The 22,225-nt window shown below is 36.8% G+C and overlaps 1 protein-coding gene across 2 annotated transcripts; it reads left to right on the top strand.

Moving 5' to 3' along the window:
* Positions 1 to 246: 246 nt before the first annotated feature.
* On the top strand, positions 247 to 22,001 carry LOC115918090 (cold shock domain-containing protein E1-like). Of its 2 annotated transcripts, XM_031000349.1 has the most exons (23): positions 247 to 313; positions 3,676 to 3,997; positions 7,625 to 7,752; positions 8,351 to 8,399; positions 8,774 to 8,870; positions 9,476 to 9,492; positions 9,657 to 9,800; positions 10,212 to 10,259; positions 10,798 to 10,895; positions 11,767 to 11,893; positions 12,443 to 12,529; positions 12,951 to 13,123; positions 13,701 to 13,875; positions 14,498 to 14,593; positions 15,324 to 15,368; positions 16,067 to 16,192; positions 16,818 to 16,958; positions 17,414 to 17,586; positions 18,112 to 18,238; positions 18,545 to 18,647; positions 19,154 to 19,341; positions 21,205 to 21,365; positions 21,760 to 22,001. In XM_031000349.1, exons 2-23 carry the CDS (start codon positions 3,968 to 3,970, stop codon positions 21,890 to 21,892), a joined length of 2,466 nt encoding a protein of 821 aa, XP_030856209.1. In that variant the 5' UTR covers positions 247 to 313; positions 3,676 to 3,967; the 3' UTR covers positions 21,893 to 22,001. The 2 variants fall into 2 exon arrangements, with proteins under 2 accessions (XP_030856209.1, XP_030856208.1); XM_031000348.1 differs by lacking the exon at positions 9,476 to 9,492 and having other exon boundaries at positions 9,640 to 9,800.
* The last annotated feature ends 224 nt before the right edge of the window (positions 22,002 to 22,225 follow it).

Below are 22,225 nucleotides of genomic sequence, written 5' to 3'. Positions count from 1 at the left end.
AGATTTATTTTCGTTGACGGTCTGTTTGCTTTAATTTATTTGTTTTGTGCTGTTTCCAGCTTCAACGTAATAACCTCCAGTTAAAACTCAGACGAGTATTTTGGAGGACCAACCAACCAAGAACCAAGAACCAAGAACTGTGTTTTTGTTTCCGCTTTTTCCTTTAATGTATATTAAAGGTCTATTTTTCTTATTCTTTTTCTTTTTCCAACAAGCGCGCGCGCAGCGCACATATTCAGGCCGCGCGCGCGTACTTAGTAAGTTGCTTGTGAAACTATGGCGGAGGGCAGAAGTGCTGTTGTGCGGTGTTGAGGTGAGAATTTCTATATCTTCTTTTTATTTGCTAAATGTCTTTTTTACATAAAGAATTGCATTTTGAGTGATTTTTATATCGAAGCTATTGATATGATCTCAAATATCTCACATGTAATCAATCATTCGTCAGTTTATGATGTTTTATTCACCTCTCGAACAAAGAGTCGACCGACGGCACTTGCTCTGCCTACAGTCAATGAATGAATGAATGAGAGCTTGCATAGCACAATGTGGACTGTGGATGTTACATGTGAGAATGACTCAGTAATGATGACTGCCTGTGAGTAATTAGTGTGACTGTGTTTGCTTGGCCTTGGCCATGGCATGGGTAGACAGAAATAACCGTCTGGCATGGGGAATTCTTTTATAAAACTTACATTTATCAACCTTCCCCATATCAATAGGGGCGCTGGTCTGAGAATGAGAATGAGGATCATCCTCATAAACGCGGACAAAATGCGTCCTCAAAAATAAGGGCGCTTGTTCAGAAGCCTATCCAAAATTTGACCCGTAACTCCGGCGATACCCTATTAAAACATACCCAAAATGAAGTAAATATTCATTAAATGTCCAAATAAACTTAAAGATCATGAGTTAAAAGTCGTTATGTTTATTACCTGTTTCGTGTCAAGTTTCTTGTTATTTTTAGAGTATTTTTCGAATAATCGTTGATATAGTATACACTTTTTCACAGGTTTTACAGCGAACCGCTGCACAATACAAGTGCATACCCTTGTGTGAAGTTATCTACCGTAATGTCTCAGATCCTCATTACGGTAGATAACTTCACACAGGCGCGCACCTGCCCGCAACCCACCATCGGCGCTCTGCGGGTTTCGGGTTACCAAATCGCCCACTGGCGATGCAAAAAATGGATTCGGCATAAGTTCAACGTCTACTTTTATGGGTTGTCCGAGGCGCCGATCGAAAATATGAAACGTCTGCGAAAATACGGACTATCCTTATTTTTGAAGACGCATCGGTCCGTGTTTACGAAGAGGATCCTCGTTTATGCAGACAATCTTTATTCTCGGACCAGCGCCCCTACTGTATACAGACGGAACCCTTGGTTTTAAGGGGGAGAATGATATCAGTTTTTGCCGAAATATGGTGAAAACCTCTTCCCTGTTTTACTTTAGCAAGACTTAAAGGTAATACAAAGTTTTGGGAAAATTGAAAATTGGGCGGTAAGTGATTTTTTACAATTTTGATATATTTGGATGCCCCTGTGGATGTTTTATAAGCACAAGAAAAATTAGCCCCTAAAACACTTATCCTTTCGAGAAAAATTGAATATAAAAATTTACTGGTGCTCCCGGTAAATTTTGATAAATTTCAATTAGCGCCTACGGCCGTACAATGGTAGCTGCGACCATGAAAATCTCAGAATATGTAGTTGTGATATATAATTTCCAAACGATTTTAGTCAATAAACATTGTTTTATAGCTTAATTAATACCTTGACCTTGAGAGGGAGCTATATAATATAAAGATTTTATTATTTACAATTTCATAACTTTAGACTCGATTTCAACTGCAACAACGATCCCTGAATATTGTAGCATCGCATATGCTTCTAATATGTTCATTTGAACCAAATTCATGACCCCATCCCAAAACTTTGTATTATCTTTAACACTTTGGTCATTAAAAAAATGATTCGAAAGAAAATTGATCTAATATTCATACACCATCAAAATACCATCCAAAACCATTGTAAAACATCAAAATAAAGCGACTTATTTTCAGCTAATCTGCCCGTTTTCTTGAAAAAGTTTGCTATGAGAGCAAAACCTTCCGTCATGGGTGATCATAATAATATTATATTGATATCACCTTCATGTATCCTTAATTGGCACCTGTACCCCTGCGTGAAGAGTACTGTAAATAAAACCAAATATATATATATGTTAGTAATCAAATCTTCCCGTACCTGACAAACCGTGCACACTGGCTTCAGAGTTCGACTGAGTATATAGACTCTTCTTTCTTCTTATAAAAAGCACTTTCAAATCAGTCAAGAATTCAACCAAAAATTGGAAAATTTGAAACAGTAGTAATAATGATTTGCTTACCTTCTACATGTTCCTTATGATAGTGAGCTAACGACCTAATATGCGATTTAACGTATCCGGACACCTACCCCCCTGGACATCCACCCCCCGGATTACCACCCCCAGTCAACTACCCCCTAGGACAACTACCCCCAGGACCACTACCCCCGGGACAAACACCCCCCAGACAACTACCCCACAGGACAACTACCCCCGTACAAATACCCCTCAGACAACTACCCCCTATTACAACCATCCTCTAGAACGACTATCCCCGGACAACTATCCCAGGGATTGTTGTCTGAGGGGTAGTTGTTCGGGGGGTAGTTGTCAGAGGGGGTAGTTGTCCTAGATGTTTTGCGTTGCCAATTTGATACTTGCATTACGATAATAGCGATTTGTGTAAAAAGTCATGAGTGCAGTGAACTTTGTAAACTTCATTTGTGTGCCTTATTCTACTAAACTAACCACTATTATCTAAGGCTGTGCATAACCTTATAATGAGGTACTCGAGTACACTCCCAGGCTTACAGGCCAATACTTGAATACTCGGACGCTATGTTTTTTCTTATAATTCTTTTAATTAATTTGTTTTTGTTGTTTTGTTGTTGTTGCCACCACCATGCTACGGGTGAAGTATCCCAGGTCCATCTCTAAAAACTCACACGAATTTAATCTGAGTTGCAATTGAAGGCGCCGATTTAATAATAATAATGACACATGTAGTAAACTATGCAGTTTTTAAAACGAAAGATGACAGATAATTCATTTTCTTCCGAGTCCAAACAAATATAAGGACATTTGGTCCCAGTTTCTGAGTTGTGAGTTGACAGTGATTGAGCTGGGAAACATTTTTTAACCCATGGTACCATGCCGGCGGCGGGCGCTCTCCCTGGCATGGGTAAGTGTCGGCCTGGACAGTGCCAGGCGCGGGCAAAAAAAAGAAGAAAAAATGGCGGCTGACTATTCCAGTAGGAGAAAATTGTACTTGAGTAGTTGTCAACAGTGCGAATACTCGAGTATTCGACTTCTCGTCGCAGCCTTACTATTATCATAAAGTAAGTAACAAATTGGCAATGGGATCACATTTTTTTGGGCGTACACCGTGTGTATTTGCATTTCAGGCAGAACTAACATGGCAAACTATCGAAAGAGGTTAGAGTTTGTTGGAATGTAATATTTGATTACTTGTTAAATTTGAAAATAGTGCTGTCATAATCACACCCGGTCATAATTATTCATTTTGTTCAGGATTTTCCACGAACTCATGATGATGAGGCTCTTCTCTTTTTTTTTCTTTTGACAGTTCCCTATCTTCATTCAAGCTACCCCATGAGATGCAATACTTGCTGAAAAGTCTTTCTATCCGTCACCTCAACCCAGCTCAACACAGCACCTTGAATACTAAGATCTGCAAGTCGAGTCAACTAACGTTACACTTGAACTTTAGAAAAACAGCACTTTGCCAACTGAAGACTTATTGAAATACCAACTTGACTTTCCGCTTTCCTGTTAAAGAGACCTTTCAACTCCACTGTTCAATTTTAAAAGTTGTATCAATCTCAGATAGAATTTGTCAGAAACAAGGATTTTACAAAATGGCGAGTCCTCAGCAGTGGAAGATCCAGGTAAGTTTGATTTTTGTTCTCCATTACAGTCATTTTAGGTGGCAACATATTATGAAGAGTTTGTGTCAGTAATCATTGATATTGGGGATTGAATTAGCATTTTAAAAGGCACTATGTATTATGTAACATTATAACACGGCAATCAAAAACATGAATTGAATATTTATATAATATTGGATGGCTTTGAGTGTGATACAAGAATATATTGCTTGAGCTACGACAGTATTGGACGAGTCAAAGACAAGTCTAATATTAGATGCTGCGTGTAAGTCTAATATTGTCTTAGAGAGCAATATCTATTTTTGTATCACACAAAAACAAAGCCATACAATATTCTTAATATTATCTATATTAGTCTGACTAGTGAAATAACAAAATTTGACTTACCTCAGTAAATATTGCTTTATTTTTGTGTGATATCAATCATCATGATATCGATATCGATAGTTGAAGTTCCTGGATGACTGAGCAATATGAAAACAATATTGGTCAGTCCTCAGGGTACTGCGCTAAAGATATTGAATACACTGATTTATTGTACCACTTGGAAGCCTTTTATAGATAATAAATATATATATTGTATCTAGTTGTCTGACAATGTGATTGATAACATCCCTGAAGTTTAAAGAAAAATGGCCTACATGTACTTTACCTGTATGCTAAGAAAGTGAAAGTTAGTTTTAGATTTTCAATTAGAACATTAACAATTCCATAACTCTGAAATCATAGTTATACATGTAATTGCAGGAGTACTTTCACCACCCATATAATCTTGCTTCCCCTATTTTAGTCTGATTTTTCAACAATGAAGTTACACGGTACCTGAACACTTATCATCCCATGGAATACCAACCGGCTAGAAATCTATTATCAACACAAAACAAAGCAAAATGAAATTGACAAACAAACAAACATTGTGATCAATCCTTAATTTGCCTTTAATGCTGCAACGTTTTTTGTACTTTCAAAATTTATATTAATGGATAAAGATACAACAACCGCAACATAATATCACTATTTTGTGACATGCATGACATGTACATGTACACAAACTACACATACAGATGTACACAATCACTTCACATGCTTGTATCAATCCTGTATTTATTGTTATGAGGCTCTACCTGGGGTAGTTTGTAAGACACAGCAGCATGCGAGTTAACCCAGATCACGTGCTTGTGATGTAGGTTTCTTATTACCGCATTCCTTCATGCTTGTCACGTCTGTGTGTGAATATGTGATGACATTATCTTTGTAGAGCATGATCAACTGTGGTAGTCTAAATGTCTGTTTGCATGATTTCCCGTCTGCTGTTTGCATGGCACGTACATCTGTCGGAGCCAACCAATGATGTTGTGCATGTTTCGTATTTGAGTGGCAAAAGGCTTCTCAAGTAATGAGAAACAAACAGATGTAGATCTACACCATAGCTTATCATATCATCACATACTCACATTTTGAAGATGTGTCACACGGATCCAATCTAATTGCAAGAACCAGTACAGAGTTTAATAAAAGAAATGAGGAAATATATTAGTGAATGTTTTGAGGATTATCTTAATTGATGTTGTGCATTTTCCAAGCAGACAGATTTAGGAAACAGAGAGAAACCAGTCTTTTCTGAAGAATTAATTCTAGGAATGTACCCTTAGCCTGTATAGTAAGCATGATTCATCTTTTTGTCATCTTTTATGAAAACAAAAATCCACATTATTTTTAATGCTACATGTACATTAGAGTCAAATTGTGATGTAGTGCATGGAGTTCATACATGTACTGCATGTAACAACAACGTAGACAATGTGCATGCATATAGTTAAGCATTTGGATGCCATCTTACATTCTTCAATGTGCATCTTCGTCTCGAACCGCTCAAGCCATAATTAAGTCTGAGGCCATACTTGGCAATGGTCTTGGCATGGACACAATTGTGATGATGTAATGCAAGCCAGGTTGTGTACATGTATCAGGTTCTTAACATGACATTTTAGACAGTCCTTTGTGTAGTCTCTTAATATGCTGCTTTATGAAGTTAATGCTTTTTTCCCCTTTTAAATGTGTAAAATATACAGTAGTTTTCTTTAAAATGTGTAATGGTAAATTGTAGTTTGTGTGTCTTGAGTTATGAAAGAAAATGCTTTTATGCTTGATGAGAGACTTGATTGATTCCCGGCCCTTTTGTAATGAAATCATTTGCTTCAGGGGAGTTCTTTCGGTTTCAATATGATACAGGTGAATGAGGCGATCTATAATTAGTTTTTATGCCTCCGCCACCGAAGGTGGTGCCGGAGGCATCATGTTTTCGGGTTGTCCGTCCGTACGTCCGTCCGTACGTCCGTCCGTACGTCCGTCCGTCCGTACGTCCGTCCGTCCGTCCCGTTTGACCGTTATCACAATATCTCAAGAACCATTTAAGATTTAAACTTAAGACTCGGGAATAGTATTTATCACCATAGGAAGACGATCTGATTAGATTTTGGAGTACATAGGTCAAAGGTCACAGGTCACAGAGGTCAACTTATGAAATTCCTTGTATTGAGTTTGTTAGCGCGATATCTCAAGAACCATTTGAGATTTAAACTTCAAACTTAAGGATAGTATGTATCACCATAGGAAGACGATCTGATTAGATTTTGGAGCACGTATGTCAAAGGTCAAGGGTCACAGAGGTCAACTTATGAAATTCCATACATTGAGATTGTTATCATGATATCTCAAGAACCACTGGAGATTCAAACTTCAAACTTAGTGATAGTGTGTATCACTATAGGAAAACAATCTGATTACATTTTGGAGCACGTAGGTCAAAGGTCAAGGGTCATAGAGGTCAACTTATGAAATTCCATACATTGAGATTGTTATCATGATATCTCAAGAACCACTGGAGATGTAAAAACTTCAAACTTAAGGATAGTATGTATCACCATAGGAAGACGATCTGATTAGATTTTGGAGCACGTAGGTCAAAGGTCAAGGGTCACAGAGGTCAACTTATGAAATTCCATACATTGAGATTGTTATCATAATATCTCAAGAACCACTGGAGATTTAAACTTCAAACTTAATGATAGTGTGTATCACCATAGGAAGACAATCTGATTAGATTTTGGAGCACGTAGGTCAAAGGTCAAGGGTCACAGAGGTCAACTTATGAAATTCCATACATTGAGATTGTTATCATGATATCTCAAGAACCACTGGAGGTTTAAACTCCAAACTTGTTTAAATTGCTCTATGGCGGAGGCATCATTTTCGACTGCGCGCAGTCAAAATTCCATCTAGTTTTAATGTAACCCAATGACTTCTTTTTTAAATTTATTGTATTAAGTTAAATGACATGATAATGATGTATTTTTATTGGATAATTCTATGGGTTTTAATGTAAACATGACAAGATTACTGGTAATCTCTGATCAGACTCCAGGGGTTGGATGAGCAGTACTCAGATATCTGGATCAATCACTGTGCCTTTTCCGGCATTACTCCCACTTGTATAAAAACAGTGAAGAATGCCCTGCTATTTAATGCATGTACACTGTATGTTGTATATTGATTTCTATCCTCTTTATGACATGTTGCTTCTGCCCTCCTTATGATATGATGTATATTGATTTTTGTCCTTTTCAGCGCTGTAACTCCCAAGACCAATCAAACAATTCCAACTACAACAAGCAGAGCTTCTCCCCTAATGGTGGCAGCCTAACTTTTCACCGATCCACAAGTTACCCAGGACCAGGCCCACAAATCAACAATGGGTAAGTTCTAGAGTTTGCTTCTTTATTTTCAGCCAAAGATTTTTTTGGTCATGTTTGGTAGTTTTTGTATCTACTGGTAATTAGTTTTTCATTTATTTTTTATAGTTTTAGATTTAAAGTAGCTAAGAGAGGCTTAGAGAAGCTCTGAAAGCTGCCTTGAAAATATATAAAAATAGCCTTCCTGAGAAGATTTTGTCCCCCTGTTGAATGTGAAAAGGCTCCTGTGAATGTGCATGTTCATTTTGTTAATTCAAATTTACAATAGCTCACAAGCAATATGATGATGTATTCTTTTTTTCCAATGATCAGAGCACCATGGTTACCATCAATTTTTTTATAGTTGACTCCATGTAAAATATTGTGTGGATTGTGGAATGTAAACACTGGTAGATCTAAATAGAGCTTTTTTTTCAACATGTTCCTCTTGTTATTTTGGCAATGATCAGAAGTAACGCTGTGTTTGAAATAAATTGATCGTTCAATTATTATTGGAAAAGATTGTTGTGTCCGCTGAAACACTGTCCATGCAGTTGATGTAATGACTATGAATATCTAGCCAAACCTCAGGGTAATTGTTCTTCTTGTTACTTGATTGCAGCATTGCACCTGTGGCTGTCAGAGAAACTGGAATCATTGAAAAAATGCTTGTAAGTATCAAGAATGTCAGTAGCTTTATTCTGATAATCTCTGCTGTCAGTTCCCTTTCTTGCCTACCCGACGTACAGTAGTTGAATATAAGCTTGCATCTGCTTGATATTTATTTCTTTAAAATAAAAAAACATCTAATCAAACTATCTAAAAAGAAAGAACATGGAACTCCATTTTTTTTTAAGGTTAATTTTTTAGGTAATTTCTGCATTGAAGTTGTTTCATGGTACATCAGTATTAGCTAAGATACCTCACATATCATATTGTTTTGTATTTTCAGAATAGCCCTAAATTGCAATAAACTCGAAAAGTACACAACTGTAACTACTACATTCATACGGTAACTTGTCTTTTCCTCGTTGTTTTATTCCAGTCTTCTTATGGCTTTCTTCAGTGTTGTGACCGAGATGGAAGACTATTCTTTCATTACAGCCACTTTGAAGGGCCCATTGATACCCTACACATTGGAGGTAAGTTGACGGTCATCCTGTAAACAGCCTACTGCTGTTTGTTAGTGAGAATAGCAAATAACTATAGTAGAAGCAGTAGCTTAAGAAATGATAACGAGAAGTATTAGCAGTAGTATAAAAACTATTCTTTATTATTTTATCGGAATCAAGAAAATATTTTGGAGAAAATTCATCCTAAAAACACTCTTCTAATGTATTTAATGAGTAAAAACAAATTTCAATATTAGAACCAGTACTGTGATTTAATAGCAGTAGTATCAACAATATTCTCAGTAATATTACTAGGAGCAATGAAAGACTGCTTTGATAATAGCATAGTAGAAGACAAAAAACAGTAAAAAGAATATTTTGAAGAAGAAAAAAATGTAATAAATTGAAGCTTACTCCATGCCATGTAATTTCAAATGCAACAAAAAGTAGGTCAAAAATAGAGATGTGTAATTCATTATCTTTTTCACTATTCATTTTTTTTATATCAATTAACATTGTGCAAGTAGAATCCTTTACTGTTTTAATTTATTTTGGGTAAAATTACAATCAGAAATTTATGTTCTTGTCAGGATGTGTCAGTTTATTTGTTAAGAATTCCTCTTTATGTCTTGTATACCCTGTAGAGTTTGAGATGATTCATTACCATGTCAATTTCTCCTGCCACCTTCTACTAAAAATTCCTCTTTTTTGTTTGTAGACCCTGTAGAGTTTGAGATGATCAATGACCATGTTCATTTCTCCTGCCACCTTCTAATAAGAATTCCTCTTTTGCTTGTAGACCCTGTAGAGTTTGAAATGATCAGTGACCGTCGTACAGGCAAACCCATCGCCAGCAGGATCATGAGGTTACCACCGGGTTTGGTCAGTACAGAGATCCTAGCCCCTGAACAGCTGCAGGGGATCATCGTCACCGAGGCTAAACCACCTAGTACCAAAGGAGTGAGTAAACATAAAGTTGTTTTCTTTCTTTCTCTTGGGTGCCGCACAGTGGCGACCTTCAGTGGTTTTTCTGTCAAGATGAATTTCCATGGACATTTGTTATTGATAAATTTTTCGCAAGTCCTTATGACATGGTTTTCTATTCTATTTTTATTGGATGCCATTAAAAATACGTGATAAACAATATATCCTTGTGCGTTTCTTAGATTTGATGTCACGTGATGCTTTATCCTCGATGTAGTATCTGGCGTGTCATTGTGGAGACTAGAAAATAAAACTATCGCTGAAATTAGAATCCATAAAATATTCAGTGTCATAGACAGTATTTTAACTCTTAACAATTCAGGCTCATCTCTCGAGTAGGTAAAAGGTTTGTCTATTGATATCTTGTTCTTTTTCATTTCTTTATAGCATGCCGGACCAGCTGAATTTGGACAAGTGGCATATGAGATCAGTGGGGTAAGTTGTTTTCCCAACCTCCTTACATTTTTTGTATGTTTGAATTTACCCATTGGTCAGAATGTATGTCAGAATGTAGTTGGTTAAATTGGTTTGCAGATCATAAACAGGATAGTTGGAATGAGAAAAAAAATTGGATTGTACCCAAGGTTTGTACCCAAGGTTTGTATTTCTCGATCATTACATTTGACTTTTGATTATTGACACTAACATCACTGAGCCAAGCTCAGTCAGCCAGTCGATGTCTCGTCTTACCCCATAACCTTCAGCATCACCTGTAAAGTCAACAGTCTCTAGAGCATTCTAAAAATGTCGAATAACGTATGCCGTTCTAGATATACAGATAATTTTACCTAAGTTATATCATTTAAATAAAACAAAAACACCAAACTATTGAAACATGTTGTCAAATTTTGCATTAGTTGAAGTAGTTTTTTACAGTCCCAACATATTTGACTTATGCAGAGTTTATATTGAGTAGTTTGCATATACAATGTGAAGTGCCGTGATGTAATATCATTTCTATCTTTGTCCAAAGGAGAGTTTCTTCTTGATGTACAGCTATGAGGATGCACCTGAGGTACCTGCTATCAAGAAGGGTGACAAGGTTGCCTTCCAAGTTGCAACGGACAAGAGGTGAGTGAGTCCCTAGTCCTTTGCTCCATCTTACAAGAAGTTGCAGCATGATCTGAATCGATTGTGACTTATGTAATGAATCTGTGCTACAATTGCCTTGTATAGAGTTGGGATCGATATGAAAGTCAAGTTGAGTTGTGCTTGATTCAGATCATTTGCAACTCTGTGTTTTGTAAGACAGGGCCCATATCTAAATCTTATACAAGAATATCTTTGTTGGGTATCTCCTAACTCATGGCCCATGCTCCCCTCCTCCTTATGAAGCCTAATTGACATCTGAAGTACACGGCAACAATTTATCTCTCTTAATTGTTTAAAGTTTTTACATCCCCCCTCCCTTTTATGTGAGTAAAATCTACTCTTGTGTTTTAGTCCAGAAGGCATTCTCAAGTAACACTATGTGAAATAGATTTAGGGTAAACCATGAAGGTCATGAAGGAAGTAGGGTATGTTTACTTCATTTCCTGACTTTGGGGATGCACCTTTTTCGAAAGGACATTGTTCAAGGGTAGTTAAGAAGGGCTGTGATATACTTTTTGCACAAATACCTTTTATTTAAACAAAACTAGATTCAAGTGAATTTCTATTACAACTTGTATTCATATCTGAATTAAGATAACCCTTTCAATATTAGTGACAAAAACAAAAACAAATAAAAAAGAAAATTAAAAAATTAAAATTAAAACATAGAACAAAAACAAAATAAAATAATATAAATAGGAGAAACGGTGTTACCAGGTAAACCTTAAAAAAAAAAATCTTAAATCAGTGACCTACTTAACTTATTTAATAACTTATATGTTTTGCAAGTGCTTTCATGATCATTGATAAAAACTCACTTGCTGGGATAATCTTTGTTGTCCCTGTTTAGGAATGGTAACATGCAAGCCAGGAATCTAAGGCTCCTGGAGTCTGCTCAAGTGCCCCGCTACCAAGGCGTCGTCTGCTCCATGAAGGAATCTTTCGGCTTCATTGAGCGGGCTGATGCAGTCAAAGAGGTAGGCTACATGTACACCCAAGCTCTTTTATCCGACAAATATCACTTTGATGACATCCTTTATAACAATGGTTCGTGTTAAGTCAGATTATGTAAATACCATCACCCAAGCGAACAGAATCTCAATCTGATGAGCTATAGCTCAACATTTCTGATGGAATAAAACAAGTTGGACTGGGTGTGCGCATGAAATAATGCTATTGCAAATGCTATTGCATATGAGCCTGGAATACCTCTGGATCTTGAATGTTAAGAAGAATGTGATTGAAACATGTAACATCTGTGAAAGATATTGTCACATGGGTGATTTACAGTGGCTTCAAGTATGTGAAAGGAGCTCAATATCTAATTGATGATGCATGCGTATGAGTTCTGACAATAAGATTAGAAAAACATAGTTCATTTTTATATCTTGTGTGCTAATACAGCAAAACTTTGCTTTCATTCTTAGCCTGGGCACTAAGCTACAGGAGTCATGAGTAGTGTATTCTAGTTTCATCCATATTACTATGTGCTTGAATATCAATTACTTTTTATATCTACCTTTTAGATCTTCTTCCACTACAGTGAGTTTACTGGTGACGTCAGTGATCTTATTCTTGGTGATGATGTCGAGTTTGAAATTGGAAATCGCAATGTAAGTCAACGTTTTGGATAACCAGAGCTCATTTTTCTCAGAACAGCTTTCTAGTACAGAATTTTGCATAGTTCTATTCAAGTAACCACATTTCAATGACCCTCTTGCAGATAATGCATATATGCATGCACTGTGCTTGTTGGATCCCTAAATTATTCCACAGATGCAACACTGTGCATAAACCTAACTCCAAATCTATACCCAACTAAAATCCTAACTCTAACCATTTTTTTGTCACTGGAGGATAAGTCAAATATCCTGCACATAATTGTGCATTAATCTGCAAATCCTTAGACATTAAATTATAATCTTACCTTAAGTATTCATTGTAGGAGAAAATACAGGAGCTTGAATCCATTATGAATATAACAACTTTGATAAAGTAGAATAAACAAATCGAACAATCTTTTTTTTTTACCAGGAGAAAGAGGTTGCCACCCAGATCAAGAAACTGCTATCTGGGACTGTAGTCTTTGAAGATATCAGCCAGGAGGTCTACCAAGGAGTGATCAACAAAGTCATTCCCCGCTTCACCAACAAGAAGACTGCTGAGCCTTTCCCAGGCAGACTGATCTACAACACAAAGGATGGAGGGTGAGCATCGTTTAGAACAAAAGATACATTCAAAGGAAAACCCTTTATTGTTTTCGTCAATGAATGTTTTTTTATGTCAGGTTTTTTCGAATATTTTGGATAATGTACACCAAAACCTTGTTGCAGTTTGGACTTGGACAGCATTTACCATTTCAAAGCAGAGAGTATAAATGTTTTAGTATACCCAACTGCACAAGGTTATTCATTCTTGGGTTTCTTTCTGATGAATGCTGCAAATAAATTAAATTGGGTTAGCTTTTGACACTACAGATATTGGCACTCCTAACCTTGTTTGTGATAATGGTAATATGCATTACCTATCAGATCAAAGTACATTTTTCATGCTGAGGGGGGGGGGGGGGGGGGGGAAGAAGAGGAAACTATCAGCATTCGTTCCTCCAGAAATGCTGGTATTTACTAAATAAGCAACTTTTCTGTAAAAGTAGAAGATCAGGCTAATGAACCAACATGATCTATGAAAGATAACAAGATATCCTACATGGACATACGGCACAGACCACAATTTTTCATTCCATTAATAAATTTGTAATTTGCTTCTGATATGTCATACCTGTAGGAAACGTGAGCTCTCCTTTGGAGACAAGGACACACTGCGTTCATACACATTCCTGGTAGCTGACATCGTGCATTTCTACGTTGCAACGGACAGGAGAGACCACCTACAGAGGGCCACTAACATCAGTCTGGCTGCGGCAGAGACCTTCACCTGTGGCACAGAGAAACGAGAAACAGTGAGTGAAGCGAGAAGAAGAATTTATTAGACAATTCAATCCTTGTATAGTATGCAAGAACCCATTTGTGGCTGTCAGCAAAGCAAAGTAAGACAGAAACAAAAGCATAATGCTGCTCTTACGTCAGGGTTCCGCGCGATCCTGGAAATCGGGGAAACCTAGAAAATTATTTCTCTTCTGTCAGGGGAAGGTGAGGACGTTTGAGCAAAATCACTCAAAATTAGGGAAAATTGAGGCAATTTCATTGACCCTCAAAGAAATTAGTCTGTCTCTTTATGTTGCCTTGTGTTTAAATAGGGTAACGCTGAATGTTTGGATGTGATGGCTGTTTAATGTGTAAAATACCTCCTTTAATCACTGACAAATCCATGAAATTCTGGGCCCTGTTTATGAAACTGCTGATCAATAACAAATGTTAAAATTCTATGACAAATTTGCTCTCGGCCAATCAAGTGCAACGATATCAGTAGCTTATGAAACAGGGCCCTGTAAACCTTGTAGTTCATTTGTCGTAGATAAAGAGGAAATATTTTAGCAGTATGTCATGTCTAGATGGACAATGGATAAATTGTTGAGTCTGAGATGAATCTTCATCATGCCTGATATTTCTCTTCCTTGACAGGGTACTGTAGCTGCCGTCAAGGATGGGTTTGGATTCATCAAGTGTGCTTGCAGGGAAGCTAGGATGTTCTTTCACTTCAGTGAGATGCTCCAAGCTGTAAGTTGTATCATTTTTCCCCATTCATTTATATATCCACGAATTAGACTTTTCCAGCGGATATAAATGTGATTACATAGAGATGGCTTCTGTACCTCATTGATTATCTTAAAGCCTGTGTGTACTAGTATGGCCAGGGGGATTAGACCAACCTGCAAGGTCACTGAAAGATGGTCATCTCATCAAATCGGCTCTCAATTAACGTAAGCAAAAGGGGCTCATGGGGATCAACAGGCACCGATTAGGCATTGTTTGCTATATAGAGGGCGCAAGTAGCTATAAGTAGTGCAGTTGGGCTTTAAGACATTAAAATAAAGATTTGTGTATGAATTTAATTTGTTTTCTTAACTTTATGCTTTGTGTGTGAGGAGACTTTATAAAGGAGGAGAAATATATGATTACATTTTAGACAGAATGGAGAGACAGTGGAATATCACTATCATGTTTGGGAATGAGTTAACTGCACTGTGATGATGTGTTTGCCATAGAGCCTCCAAATATTCTATAGAAATGATGGGGGTTGTTCAGAAAATTGCAAGTGGAAATCCTTCAGTGACATCCTTTATCATAAATTTAAAGCAACATTCTCCTATAGTAATATTTGTTGAAAACCGATAGATATGTTGCAAGTTTGCTGTCATTTATGTCTTTCTATACCAGTATTCTGCATGATACTTCTCTTCATGCTTCATTTTCATGCTATTTTATTTTTTCCTTTTATCTTCTACAGGGTGATATATGTGTGTCTGATGAAACAGAATTCTCAGTGATACCTGTGAGTATACAACATAGTTTAATCCACTGAATACTGATATTGTCACTTCCATAGGTTTAGTACAGGAACCATCCAATACTAATTATGGGTAAATATATTAAGGAGCAGTAAACACAAAGACTATCATGCAAAATATGAAAAAAATTACCATTTTAAAATCGAAATGTTGTTCTGACTTTTTATTTCAGGCAGAAATTACTCTGAATCAAGTGTTCTCTGGGTAATGAAAGGGCTTCATTGAGTTCCACTGTTTCACACCATGATTTCCTCAAGTGCATAATTTGGTTTTATTCATAGAAAGGCTGATGCTAAGAAAGATGAAAGATATTGGTCCAACCATTTAGGGATCGTTTAAGGGTCTGTCTTCTGTATAAATTTTTGTGATTCTGTAGGAAAATGAATAAAAGAAATGGAGCCTTTCAGAGAATGAAAATGAGAGATTGATTCATGTGGACATGATTATTTTTTTGTTCATTTAGTTAAAAAATTGTGATAATTTTTCTATGGAATGAAGATATTGACACTTGGCTTTTTCATAAATCAGTTGAGGAAATGTACCCAAGTATACTCTACTAAAGTTAGTAAGCTTTCATGAATGCTAGCCATTCAGAATAACCTCTCTGGCAAATGAATGGCTAAGTATTCTTTGAGGGCTACCTGACTCATGAGTAATATGATGCCTTTGACTCTCACTACAGGATCCAACCTCACCTCAACGCCAGATAGCCATTCGTATCAAACGCCTACCAAAGGGTAGCGTATCCTTTGAGACTGTTCTTCCTGATCGCGTCCAGGGTCTTGTCGACAAAGTGCCTGCTAACCTGGTGAGTGGAATTGGACGTTTGCGAACTTGACAACATAAAGGGACTTTGAGTCTATACATGCCTGTTTCGTGACACTCAAACTGAATAGTGCTCTGTATAAACTGATAAACTGAATTTGGCTGTTTAAAAGGTTAATTTCCTCTAGCACAGTGCACATAAGATTAATTATAATTTCATGTAAAACAATGTGATTACAAGCAATCCTATTCAGCAATAGTCTGTTGGCTTATTGCCTTTAGCACCGTGCACATAAGATTAATTATAATTGTATTCAACACAATGTGATCAAGGATAACAAGCAATCCTTATCAGTTATATTGTCTGTTGAGAGCCAGAAGGTTGTTTGTTCAGACTATCCTTTAACGCAGGGCTAACAGCCTTGTGGTTCTAAGCAATATATATGGATTAACTTTATCATTAGTATAAATACAGAATATGCACATTATGTAATTCAGGTCTATTTTAGCATTAAAAGTCAACCATAATTTCAAAAATTGCCCAATAGGTGTTCAGTTGTTCCTAACAATCCCAAATATGATTTTCATGCCATGCTGATAATGCTTGTGATGTGGAATCCTACCTTTCAGCCTCTAACAATGTTTATATGATGTTTCCATGGTTTCAGTGGGGTCGTAGTCCCGGTAAGAACCGAGACAAGGAACTTGATATAGGTTTCATCACCTACGGTCAGAATGGAAGTCGAGTTAACATTGCATTCCATGCCAAGGACACTGATGTCAAAGTACCACCTGCCATCGGTGACCTGGTCAGTATATTGACTTCCACTACCCAGTTCCGTAAAACTTGTTTTAAATAAAAAGCATCATAATCCTTTAACAAATTGAAATAAGTTCAAGGCTTGGACCAAAGATAATGAGATGTCAAATTATATATCCCATAACTCACAGACCAGGATGTATGGACTGGGCCTGTAGAGACAACGATCCCCTCTCCCATAACATTGCCTTTTCTAGTGTATTTACACTTTAAGTGGTCTTTATTTTGCTGTGGCTGTTTCTTTTTAGGCATTTTCTCATGTCATGTCAGTTGCCTCAGTCACTATTCCAAACTGACTGATAACCTACAAAATCTTGGCCATTTCAAGTACTTTAATTTGTCAGTCTATTGTCTGTCTAGTGTTGGCCTCGGTATTGTGTATGAGGTATAAACAAGGCTTTCAAGACTACTATATTTATTGTTGTTGTTGTTGTTGTTAAACAGGTTGAATTCAATGTGGCTGAGATCAAGAAAGATGGTTCCCGCATGGCAGTCAATATCAATGTCCTCAACAGGAGCTCTGACTCTCGTAAGATAGGAGTCATCTCGGTCATGAAGGAGAACTTTGGATTCATCGAGAGCGACAAGCGAGACAAAGAAATCTTCTTCCATTTTAGGTATAATCTTTGATTCTTCAACCATCTTATGTAGGGGAAATCATTAATCATTAAGTTTATCTTAGGCACTGTAAATGATATCCATACCTTGTGATTACATGAAAGTATACTTCAGAAAAAGAGGAAACAAATTTAACACAATTGTCCTACACTTATACATATGTGGGAAGATGTAAAAAAATCATTCAATTGGTGTTCATGTATTTTATGTAATTTATTACCATGCTTCATTACTGCTAGACTTCTATTTGATGTTTATATACATAACCTATACATATTTTGTCCTATATACTACACACTTAGCATAGTTAGTTGGTACATAAGACATATTGTATGTCCTATACATGCATATAGTTCATTGTACTACTGTAATAGTCTTTGAAAGCATACCAGTACTTTTCTTCCCATTGCATAGTTATACCGTATTCTTACAGAAATATTTGTAGTTTCTCAAATACATCTCTTAGTAAACCATTGCCTATTTATTGTTCATATCGACATCCTTTCACATTATTTCCAATGAAGTGAATTCCACGGAGACCTGAATGATCTAGATGTAGGTTATGAGGTCTCTTACATCGCGGTGCGCAAAGGACCAAAACTAAGTGCCGAAGAAGTCAAGAAAGTACAAGCCGGAGTCATCCCACCAAAGGTAGGCCAAACTCTGAATATCTTTCATCATTTTCTCAGCTTCTAAAGAAAGGTAAATGCTCAAATATATCATGATGCCAAGCAGAGACATATTTGGGACAGAATGAATTCCTCTCCTACTCCTGGAATATTTGTTATTACAAGGTTGTTTGCTCTCTATCTTTAAATGTTCATCGTTGTGTGCTATTATTGTACAATCATGTTTTAAAGTGAATTGTTTGCATGGTCCTAGGGACTTTGTTATAATGAGACGTTCATCCCTGAAAAAATTATTTCTAATATTTGATGTTATTGATCGTATTACTAGGATGTTAAACCAGGCCAACACAATGGAACTGTCATCCGTCCACTACGTAACGTAGACCCTAACCAAGAGGAATACACTGGACTTGTAGCCGTAGTCAATGAAGGTAGGTCTTCAAAGTAGGAGCAGAATCTTATTTGAATAGTTTTTTCATTTACAAGGCAAAAGCAATAAGATCGAATACTGGATGTCCATAAGGCCTTTTTAATTTTATTTTTTTAAAGCAAAAAAATGTGGTTCATTCAAAGTGATATGTTTACATGCATGTTTGAAAGCTGTGATTTCAGATTCTTGTTCAGATTCATGAAACATATTGACCAATTGAAAAAGGCAAAGGTAAAAAAAATTAAAAAACTTTCCTAATATTATGGTACCTCCAGTGTCCAAATTGAATGAGAGATATTTATTTGTCCTGGAAATCTGCAAGTTCTGGCACCATCTACCCCTACACTATCTCCACTTCTATTCATACTTTGATAATCCACAACTTTTTGAGTCATAACTTCAGATCCAGAACCTCAATATATTTTTGATTAGAGTGCAATGAAAAATGACATGACCTCCAAGGCAAGTCTTCATACCAATAAATGGGTGTTGATTTGTTCTTGATAGATGGAACTACCGGTATCACCTACCCCTACTCAATCACCAGCCTGCTGAACAAGCATGAGTTCCTTCAGAAGGCTGACAACGTGTGCTTCCAACTCTGTACCTGGCCTGACTCTGACCAGCTCTGGGCCTGTAGCGTGGCTGCAGTACGCAGTCTGCTCAGGACCAGGGTGGACTCTATCAAAGGACAGGTAGGTCTTTGTCTTTGTGTCATGTGAAGATGCTGTAGTATTGGGTTCTTGAGATTGTTTGTACATCCTATTAGCATGGGAAATAATAATCCTGGCCCATGGGCAGATGTTGATGACCCTGATGTGTTGGATTGGAAGATCTTGAGTTCTGGTAATGATTAAAAACACATTCAAGCAGAATCTGATGCAATCGTTAACTGAATAATTTGCATTTGCCAAATGTTTCTGGAAGAAAATTTGTAAATGCTGAGCGTTTAGCTAAAATGAGAAAGTCACTTTGTAATGTCAAGAATACTAGTATGTCCAGGCCAAGTAGATTTTCACCTATCTTATGTGTTTGTATCCATGTTGCTAGTTATCAGCAACTTTTCATTTTTGGGGGGTACATTTTAGTCTGGCCGTAATTATACCACAACTTCCAATTATGCCCACCACAATTTTTGTCTCGCCTGCGTAGCAAAAAGCGAGACATAGGCGCCGCTTTTCCGGTGACGGCGGCGGCGACGGCGACGGCGACGGCGACGGCGACGGCGACGGTGACGGTGACGGCGTCAACATCAAAAACTTAACCTAAGGTTAAGTTTTTGAATTTTTGATATAATTTATAAAGTATAAGTTCTTAGTCAATGAAACTTTGACTATAGGGTAATCAAGTACCCCCAATCATGTGAGTAGAATTTCAGATCACAAAGTCAAGGTCAAAGGTCATTTCAGGTCAACAGACATAGACTATGTTGTAGCATCATCATCGAAAACTTAACCTAAGGTTAAGTTTTTGAATTTTTGATATAATTTTGAAAGTATAAGTTCTTAGTCAATGAAAATTAGACTATAGGGTTATCAAGTCTCCCGAATCATGTGAGTAGAATTTCAGGTCACTACGTTAAGGTCAAAGGTCATTTAAGGTCAACAAACTTAGACTTTGTTGTGGCACCACATAAAGATTTTCAAAATGCTTCTTTTTCGTTATTTTTCAACCGATTTTGATTCTGATTGTTTCATATGATAGGGCTAGGAGGGGGATTTAAAATTTCTACACAGAATCGTGAAATTCATTATCTATGCTAATTTATGCAAATTTATTCGAAATCATAAAAAAGGCTTCTTCTCCTTCATTTCTCGACCGATTTTGATTTGGTTTGCTTTATATCGTAGAGCTAACTTTGGTACACTAAACTTCTACACAGAATTTTGAAATTGTTTTCCATTAATTAATTATGCTAATTTATGCAAATTTATTCGAAATCACAAAAAAGGCTTCTTCTCCTTCATTTCTTGACCAATTTGGATTTGGTTTGCCTTATCTGGTAGAGCTAAATTTGGAACACTGAACTTCTACACAGAATTGTGAGATTTTGCTCTATTGATTATTTATGGTACTTTATGCAAATGAAATGAAATTATGTCCCTTCCAGGGCATCAAATTTTTATTTTTTGACCAGTTCAAAAGTGTACCACATAAAATTTACGATATTTGTTGTTGCGAGATATGGATGAGCGCTATGTCATTGACGTTCTGGTTTATCATATTGAATTGCGTTATGCAGGCGAGACCGCCGAGAGCGTTTCCCTTGTTTAACATTTCAACTTAAGATTTAATCAGCACTAAACCCAGAACACATGTAGATTTGCATATGTTTAGGAGTCACATGATTGCTTATTTAAGGTTTTCTAGCTTTGTATTAAAGTTTCATCGATCTGTAAGATACAAACTTTAGAGATATCAAGCTGGAAGTATGGAACTCACTTCATCTCTGTGTTGAATATCATGAACTCAATTAGAATATATTTTAGAAGAGGAATGTAGCCATAATGGTGGTCATGAACTCATTCTATCTCTTTCTCTTCCTTTGTCCCTTTCAGTATGGTTTCCTTGATTACGACACTGGTGATGGCAAGAAGCTGTTCTTTCACATGAGTGAAGTGATCAACGGGGATGTCCACACTGGAGATGATGTAGAGTTTGTCCTGATCACTAATCAGAGAACCAGCCGTCAGAGTGCCGTCAATGTTCGCAAAGTCACGTGAGTTGGACCTTTCCTCCGTTTCTAGTGTGTGCGATAGGAAGATCTTAGCTGGGTTAAAGACACCTTGAATGAAATGTACAAGGGGGAAAGGCCAGAACTGTTTTGTCCTATGTTCAATTCTAAAGACAATGTGAATGATTCAATAAAGCATTTCTACAATTAATTGAAATCAAAGCACAAAGTTGTATAGAAAATGGTAAGTATTCTTACACATGTTTTAGCTCTTGATCTAAAGCATATATAGAAATATAAATCAATGATATATATTTCAATCATACCTGTGTTTCTCTTTGTGCAAGGGGATATTATATTAATCCAATGAGAATATCCTGTAGGAATAGTCACTGACTCTTTCTTTCTTTCCTTGACTCCTCCTCTTGTACATGCACAGAAGCACGCCACGCCCTGAGCGTCTGCGCCGCCTGCAGAGTCTACCCAACGATGAGAAAGGTCTTCGTCTGATTGTCCTCCGCCAGCCCATCGGACCCAAGAGTGCTGAATATGGATTCAAAATCGAGCGTTAGGTTAGCCTGGGTGAATGAAGGATTCACGTGCCAAAGTAGGCCCTATATGTACCTGTAAATTGATACATCTCACTTGAATTTCATTCAATATTTCTATTTTTCATGCCATTTCTTCTTCTTTTCTTATTCATGAAGTTATTTGTTTACTTTCACACGGTTTCTATTTCTCTTTTCATGATTTATCTTGACAAAGAAGGAATTGTAAAATTTGAATTGCATTTTTGTTTATTTTTATTACTTACTTTTTGAAAGGACAAGAGTTCTCTAATGTTCATAAATGTTTATGGTACATTACAAATACCTCGTTTACAGGTAACTTGTTTCTTTCTTTTA

The sequence above is a fragment of the Strongylocentrotus purpuratus genome, unplaced genomic scaffold (genome assembly GCF_000002235.5).
Source record: "Strongylocentrotus purpuratus isolate Spur 01 unplaced genomic scaffold, Spur_5.0 spur5_scaffold_6, whole genome shotgun sequence".
NCBI lineage: Eukaryota > Metazoa > Echinodermata > Echinoidea > Camarodonta > Strongylocentrotidae > Strongylocentrotus > Strongylocentrotus purpuratus.
Note: the sequence above shows the minus strand (reverse complement) of the source record. Positions and strands in the feature narration are given on the sequence as shown.

What these genes read in the sequence shown, in the direction of transcription:
- LOC115918090 (XM_031000348.1), top strand. Translation starts at nt 3,968, where the DNA reads ATGGCGAGTCCTCAGCAGTGGAAGATCCAG. An exon ending in TGGCATATGAGATCAGTGGG is followed by an intron (nt 10,260 to 10,797) that starts GTAAGTTGTTTT and finishes CTTTGTCCAAAG; the next exon opens with GAGAGTTTCTTCTTGATGTA. An exon ending in TGTAGCCGTAGTCAATGAAG is followed by an intron (nt 18,648 to 19,153) that starts GTAGGTCTTCAA and finishes TGTTCTTGATAG; the next exon opens with ATGGAACTACCGGTATCACC.